This window comes from Berghia stephanieae, chromosome 9, assembly GCF_034508935.2.
Source record: "Berghia stephanieae isolate SIO BIC M18660-M18661 chromosome 9, UCSD_Bste_1.3, whole genome shotgun sequence".
Lineage (NCBI taxonomy): Eukaryota > Metazoa > Mollusca > Gastropoda > Nudibranchia > Aeolidiidae > Berghia > Berghia stephanieae.
The window spans coordinates 25,162,892-25,171,243 of record NC_088368.1 but is presented as its reverse complement, the minus strand read 5'-3'; the positions used below and the strand labels follow the sequence as shown (position 1 = coordinate 25,171,243).

Sequence of the window (8,352 nt, the reverse complement as noted above, 5' to 3'; positions counted from 1 at the left end):
TAATACAGAGGACAATACACAGCCTTGAGGAGCACCAATATTTGTAGTCATGCAGGAAGACACGTTTTGTCCTAATTGAAAATGTGACCCTCCGCCTCGAAACGGTATTAAGTCGGATTTTTTAATTTTGTGTTTTTGTTACCCAATCATAGCTTATTTTATGTTTTAAAATTTGATACCAAATTTATACAATTCTGATTATTCATTGCCGAGATATGACCGTTTGAAGTAGGGAGAGTGTGAAAACCAAGTTTTGAGAAAATCGACTTCGAAGTGAGGCACCGTTTTCAAGCACAGTCAAATCAATGGGCAAAGATAACTCCTTAGATACGGGCATCGAAAATTTGACGAGAATAGTGAAATTTGGCATGAACTTAGATTATACATTTAGTAATGTACATACAATTTTTTGAAAAAATCCAATTATTACTTTTGTAGTTATTCATTATTATGTAAGATGTTCTTAAAACAAATAAAACACTGGAAAAAATGCCGACAATTGTTCACTTTTTCAAGAATTTTTTATATTTAAATAAAGAATCAATGAAATAAGAATTATTAATGTGAAATTTTTGTCTTATTCAATAGAGAAAATAAGATTTCAAAATACCAAAAGTTAAAGAAGGGTTTATAATTTGAAAGTACAGTTTTGAAACTACGTGAATCCGGGTGGGCAGGGAAAGAATTATCAAGAAGAGGATTAGAGAGGAAGAGGTAGAATGAGAGAGTAAAATACACACACACACACACACGCATGCACACACACACACACATGTGAGAGAAAGAGAGAGAGAGAGAGAAAGAAAGAGAGATATATATAGAGAAAAAGAGGAGCGAGAGGGGGAGGGGAGTGAGACTGCTTATGCATTAAGAGGACGCGAGGGAAATAGAATAAAGATTGAAACCTGTATAAGTGTATGTGTGTGTGTGTGTGTGTGTGTATGTGTGTGTGTTTGTATGTGTGAAAGAAACAAAAGGGAGACGGAGAGAGTGAGGTAGACATGGAGAAAGGGATGGAGGCGGAGCAAAGAATTGTAGGGATAGTTTAGGAAAGCATTTATTTGTTTCAAAGTAAGTCATAGTCAATCAACTGGAAACATGAGATTGCAATTAAAGAAATGGGCTGGTCAAACTATTCATTGCATTGTTTCCATTTTGAGTCAGATGACAGCTTGAGGAGGAGGGGTGGGGCTTATTGTGCAATGACTTACATTAAAACATGTTATTGAATCTCTCAAGTTTTCCTTAGCGTTCCACCACATTGTTCATTGTCTAAAAAGACCCCCCCCCCTTTTTTTTTTCTTTCAGTATACAAAGAAAGCATGACAAAACGAACATCCAACTCTCTCTCTCTCTCTCTCTCTCTCTCTCTCTCTCTCTCTCTCTCTCTCTCTCTCTCTCTCTCTCTCTCTCTCTCTCTCTCTCTCTCTGTGTGTGTGTGTGTGTGTGTTTGTCTCTCTCCCCTCTTCATCTATCTATCTATCTATCTATCTATCCATCTATCCATCTATCCATCCTTCCATCCATCCATCCATCCATCCATCCATCCATCCATCTATCTATCTATCTATCCATCTATCTATCTATCTATCTATCTATCTATCTATCTATCTATCTATCTATCTATCTATCTATCTATCTATCTATCTATCTATCTATATATCTACATATCCATTAATAGGTTTGTCTTTCTGTCTGTTTACCTATCCATTTCATTTTTTAGTTACACGTATTTCCATCGGGAGTTCATTAATTGTTGAAGGCTCTATTTATTATTCTGCTTTTGTACTTAAAATTAAATGTTTATCTTACAACAATCTCTGTAACTGTAAGTGTAAGATTAGTTAACTGTTGTCCTATTAAGTCTTAGCATGTCCTATAATTTCATGAATAAAAGAAGAGGGACAGAGGAGGACCCTCACCTCGATCACCAATGCAGCTAGACAAAGAGATACATAGCACGTGGTGTGTATCAAAATGCACAAACACACACATATGTAACACACGCATGCTGACGTCATGAAGCATCGCCCGAGCATTATGGCCTACAGCCACAGCGCATGTGATGAGCGTTGACCAATCAGAATCATTCATTTGTAAGGTTGTCAGGGAAAAACCTAGACTTGTTTACAGTTTTTGAAGTTCATTATTGGTTGAACCATGACATTGTGGAAACAGTCATGCTTTCTCTGAGATAGATAAAGACACGCCCTTTGCTGTGATATCTTACATCTTATTGGTGGAGAAAAAGACTCGGTATTACTAAGCCTTGGAAAGGGTGGCTCTTTGAGAGAAAATCAACTCTCGTTTTGAATGTGTCACTGATGGTTGCATTTTAAAACTTGAAATTTATATAACTTATCGTCAATGTTTATGTTGAATTATTATGTTTTCATGTAGAAAAATGATTGTAGTTTCTGAAACAACCAAAAAATGAAATTTGATAATTTTGACCATTTCCACTTTAAAATCGGTTTTCTTCGTTTTCCAAATCCCGACTTAATACCGCTTCGAGGCGGAGGGTCACAAATACGGTGCTCTCTCAGTAAGAAATTCGAACACTTAAGCAATTGTGTACTTGTTTAAATTCAGACTAGTCAATTTTGGAACAACCAACTGAGGTTGCATTGCATTGAACGCTGAAGAAAAATCTGCAAAAGAGCAATCTGCAATAGCTCCTCGCGTGATCTAGATGCCTGTAGCTGTTGTTTGTAAACTGCAGAATGGCATCCTCTACGCCAGTTCCTGGTTTGTAACCAACTTGATGACTATCACTCAATGGCATAAATGTTTCCTAATTTTGATAAGAACAAATTTTTTCGAAAGATATCATGACTATTTAAGTCATTGTATCAGGTCTGAAATCGTTCATTGATTCAAATTTTTACGCTACAATTTTTTTACCGTTGAAACTGCTGAGGTGAGACCAAAGATTATTGAAGGAAACTTGAAGGCATTCTTTTTTCTTTATTATGAAAAATTCATTTCTAGTGAATCTTGGCTATACATTATTTGATTGTTCTTGTATTCCAATTTTCAGATTTATTTTTTAAATGCATGACTACAGCTACATGTGTTAACTTGGCCTGGAAATTTTATGTGGCTGTAATTGCATATCTATTGTGGTCTGCATAATTTACTATTTTCAGCATAATTCATTAGATTTCGCCATGATTTCAAAAATAAAGACAAGCATCATAGAGCAAAGCTTAATAGAGGGAAAAGTGGACAGTTTGCTAAATATTTGACTTCGGTTTTTCATCTCTTCCACAACTTTGTTTTAGTAAGTTCAAAAGTATTAGTTAACGGGGCATAGGTATTGTACCTTATTAAAATCTTTGAGCTGTATAAGAATAATTCAGAAATTGAATATCATAATGAATGTATTTATTTGATGGATAATTGACTTCTCTATTACTTAGATATAATTTTTTTTTCTTTTGTTATGACTTTTTGACTTATTTTTTACTTATTTAAGACAAATATTATGACAAATATGTCAAATTTTCATTAATATTTGTATCAGATACACTAAAATGTCGCATTGTTGTATCATAGTGTAAAGTCCAATAGTCTGTTCTATTCATTATTTTTTTCCCTTTTTATTTTTGTCAAATCAAATACATTGCATTATCCGAGAGGATGAAATTATTCCATTATACTTGAATCTACCGACACAATACGACAATTAAGGGCATCATTTGGTGTTCTTTGCAGTATAAATTGCTATTTTGGCGAGATAATTTTGCATAATTTTGATTTATAAATGGCATCATGCTGAGAGCTCAGGTCAACATGACATAAGCTTAAATGATGCTTTTAAATATTTCTTTAATAAATTGCCGTCGTAAGGTAAAAGAACGTAAGCACCAATGTTAATAACGAGCTTGCGAATATGTGTTAATGCGCGATAAAAATATAACGAGTTTAATAAATACAAAGAAAGGAAATAATACGTTTATTCTACCCCTCCAAGTAAGATTGTTAGATATTTTGTAACAAAAATGGTATGGTATTAATACTTCTATTCGCCATAATTTGTATCTTCCTCCTTCTGCTTGAATGACAATTTGACCCAAAACTAAAAACGCTTGATTTGTATTCATACGCACCAACAAAATGTTTTTAAATTACCAGTCTTTTACACCGTAGTTCACACCAATATAATGTGGGAAATCATTCTGCAATCGTCGAATACATCATTTATCATAAAAATGGCTGGCTAAAAATAATAACAAACAGCTAAGTGACGTCAATTTCGTTCCATCGATAACATTATCGTAATCATGATTGCCACAAAATTTGGCTTTTTCGCAGTCATAACTTCCATTGCTGTCATCACATGTATATCAACATCTCCACCCAATTTCCCCCCTCCCATTAAAAAAATTGATGTTAAAGAAGTACAAATTTAGGAAAATTGCAGCTGTACCAAATGTGAGCACCTCTATTATTATATATATTTGAAAGCTTTTCGAAACTCTTCTATTATAGCCCATTATCCATGGTCAATAAAGTAATCATTTAATTAAGTATTTAGTGTGGCATATAATACAACATGCCTCGTATATAATAAGAATCATTGCAGACGTTGTGTTGTTTTCAGCCTGGAATATTCCATGTAAGTAGTTAGAACTTGACATTCATTTGGTTTTGAAGGTAACATAGAACTTGGAATTAGAAATCTTTACAAATGTTGATGCGATTTCGTAATGGTTTTTAAAGCATGTAAAGTAAACTTTAATTTTGATTATGTGACCTCTCCTTTGCAAATGTTTGTGATTCATTAGCCGAGTAACGCTTTACATATAATTGCGGTATGTATCAAAGTTATATTCCAAAACCGTTAGGTGCATGGAGCTAGAGTTTATCCCGATTTCTGAATCAACATATGGACACAGCTATTGCTTGCTACTCTTTGTGTGAAAAAAGCAACTAATCTCTCGCAAAATACGTTACACCAGATCTAAGTGGCCGAGGTACCCGGTCATTGCGGTGTAGACAATGGGGTCAAGGTTAATCTGAACTGCACGCGTTTATAATCTTTAGATGAATGGTCTTTTAAGATAAATAAGCATTAGTTAGGAATATAACATTACAAATGATCAAAGATCAAGGATTCTTGACGCATAGCTACGAATCGTCCTTTTCGTAATTATGCAAAAATTGATATTAACTGCATAACTCTATATATAATTTTATAATACAGTGTTTTTGTGATATTGCCAATTTGTGTATCGTATGGAATTAAGATTATGTTATAATCGTGACTGTTCTTAGTTTGCGATAAAGGGAATGATTACTTTTTCACCAAACTGTGTCAGCACGTGGCAAATATCTCTCTTTCTGTTAATGTGGCGTTTTGTGTTTGTTTTGTTTTTGTTTGTTGTTGTTTTTTTTTGGGTGGGGGGCGGTTTACTATATGATATTTCTCTTCTAGGTATATGTTGCATTTTGTGTGTGTTTACTGTGTGGCTTTTCGGTTTTTATACGATGTTCCATGTGATGTATTGTGTGTTTGAGTCTTTTAGTTTCCATATGTGAAAAATCAGCATGGCTGAAGGTATTTTTCTGTCGTGTTTAAATGTTGAGGTGTTTTGTATCTTGTTTTGAAGTGACCCTCTGTGAGTCCGATGTAGTTTTTCTGTTTGTCTGTGTTGTGTGTTACAGTTGTTTTGTATACGACAGATGTTTCAAGGCATTTACCTTGGAGGGGGGGGGGGGGGGTGCACAAGTTTTTTATTCCTGTTGCATTGTTTTTTCGATGTGTTGTATTGTTGGTTATGGGTATTGAGGACCCAGTGGGCAATAGGAAAATATGTTTTGGGAATCAGTAAGAAATCTTTAGGAATATTGAAATATTGAAGAGTCACACTGCCCTATAAAAACTGCCTATTTGGTGCCGTCATACTGATGATTTATCTTTAAGATATGTTCTTTACATTAAAGTATTTCATAATCATTGTATTTTGTCTTACAGATAACGATTCACAGGAAACTTCACTGAAGAAAAATCAAGATGGCGATTTTTTGGCTTCCGGTAATGATTTTGTTCTCAAACTAAATAATTTTTAAGTCGCGGGTTACAGATAATTTAAAAGATTGATATATTAGTATATAGTTAAGGTCTGCAAAAAAAATATTTATGAGGTCAGACTTAACACACCCAGAAAAAATGCATGATAAATTTAAGCTAATTTTTACCTTTCGTGTGTCATCTGATAAAAAGATGGTTTCTTAACTCTCTCTTTACCAGCCATTTTCAGTATTTTCCCAAAACTTCACACCCAACTGACACAAAAATATATTTTTTATCACTCAAACACACTAGCAGTAGACTAAGTTCTTGCGATAAATAAATTCTTTAGTAAAACATGATCTACAACACACTGATTTTCTTTAAATGTACAAAAGAGATTTGAATAATAAAAATGTTGATGTATCGTTACGAATGTGACGATTTCCCTATAGTTTTTTTTGGTAAGGAGAGGGTTAAAATCGTTATCTTGTTTGGAAGATCGGATAAAAATTTTTTTTTAAAAATTGAGCATTTATATAGCGCAATATCCACTTAACGTGCTCAATGCGCTTTACAAGCGGTCCCTGGTCAACAGCAACATTTAACATGTAGGACGAGACATGACGCCTGTTAGGCGATATTACAATTTTTCGGACAAAGACAACGCTGTTAACGGCCAGGTACTCATTTTACACCTGAGTACGGTGAGAGAATGTGAGTAAAGAGTCTTTTCCAAGGACTCAACTATGCGCCGAGCGAGGCTCGAACCTAGGACCTTCCGATCCGAAAGCGAGTGTCATACCACTAGACCACATAGCCGCACTAGGATACTAGTCTCTTCCTCCGTTTTCTCTCGAATTCAAGGCAATTTCCAGTCAAAATACTTAAGTTAATCATAAGCATATCTCTTTTCTTCATTTAGTCATTAAAATAGATCTTTAAAACATTTTTCGCCAAATCACTACTTGTTCCAATTCAGAAAGTCGGTTGTTCCAATTCAGACACCCGGTTGTTTCAATTCAAACAGAGCTTTTTTTTCTATTTGTTCTGTTTTTGTGCTCACTTTTGTTATTTATTTGCTTTTATTTTTTCATTATAAAAACTTTTACTATCTACTCAATTTGAAGAGTCTTCAGATTAAAATGTGCAATTTTTCTTTGCAAACAATCAGCTTGACTTATTATTAGAATTGCAGCCAAAATAGCCACTGTTTCATTTTTTAAAAATTGTTCTTTTAAGAGCTATAAAACTCACCTAGTAAAAGTTTATCCTGATTGCTGTAGTTTTAAAGGGACAATATCCTTTGGATATGAAGAAAGTCTATCTCGAAGTACTTCCCGTTATATATAACAGACCAATTTACACAATCCTTAATAAGTTTAGCTGCCCAATCATTTCTGAATGAACTTATGATCTTTTATGATATTAACTAGAGGGGGCATGTAAAGACTAAATAAAATGAGACATAAGACAGAGCCTTGGAGAATTCCAAGTTGGAGTTCGATACTTTCTGATTTAAACACATCAATGTCTTTATGCCTTTTAAAAAGAAATAAAATAATTCCCGGCTGAGGACCCCTTAACCATTGCTATTTTAAGGATATTTTACCTTTCAAAGATTAAAATGTTTATCTTTCAACATGAGTTTATTTCTGCCCATCCAATACTTAACTACATTTAAAGAAGCCCAAAATCGTCCATTCAAACTTTCAATATCATCACAGTAGGGCGAGGAACGAAATATTTGAGTATCATCTAGTTAAAATTGATATGAAAAATCGAATTACTCAATAACATTTGACAGTGGCTCCATAGACATAGTAAAAATGATCCGGCCAAGCTCTGATTAACCTTAGGATAACCTATGTGCGATTATGTGGTCTTGTAGTATGACACTCGCTTTCGGATAGGAAGGTCCTGGGTTCGAGCCTCGCTCGGCGCATAGCTGAGTCCTTGGGAAAGGCTCTTTACTCACATTCTCTCACCGTAATCAGGTGTATAATAAGTACCTAGCCGTCAACAGCGTTTTCCCTGTTGGAAAAATACTGTAATATCCCCTAACAGGGCTCCTGTCTCGTTCTACACGTTAAGCGTTGCTGTTGGTCAGGGACCCTATGTAAAGCGCTTTGAGCACGTTAAATGGATATTGCGCTACATCAAAGCTCAAGCTCAAGTTTTATAACCTAAATTAATCATAATATATGCGTTACACGCCACATGTCTCCTCTTGGAAGTTACTTGTTACTGTCACTTGGAGATCCATTGAACTAAAAGCATTCGGTGGCATTTCTTGGACTTACGTTTTCTAAAATATCTTGTTTTGTTTATTTTTG

General features: G+C 34.5%; 1 protein-coding gene across 4 annotated transcripts in view; it reads left to right on the top strand.

Annotated features, from left to right (window-relative positions):
• The first annotated feature begins 4,313 nt into the window (after positions 1–4,313).
• The window catches only part of LOC144979921 (zinc metalloproteinase nas-14-like), a 48,644-nt gene continuing 44,605 nt past the window's right edge, over positions 4,314–8,352 (top strand). Inside the window, exons 1-2 of one of the 4 annotated variants that reach the window (XM_078927204.1) lie at positions 4,314–4,437; positions 5,981–6,040. In XM_078927204.1, the coding sequence (XP_078783330.1) occupies positions 6,020–6,040 (21 nt within the window). In that variant the 5' untranslated portion in view covers positions 4,314–4,437; positions 5,981–6,019. Of the gene's footprint in view, positions 4,660–4,703; positions 4,818–5,980; positions 6,041–8,352 lie in introns of those variants that run through there. The other 3 variants (XM_078927202.1, XM_078927203.1, XM_078927205.1) reach the window with 3 other exon arrangements.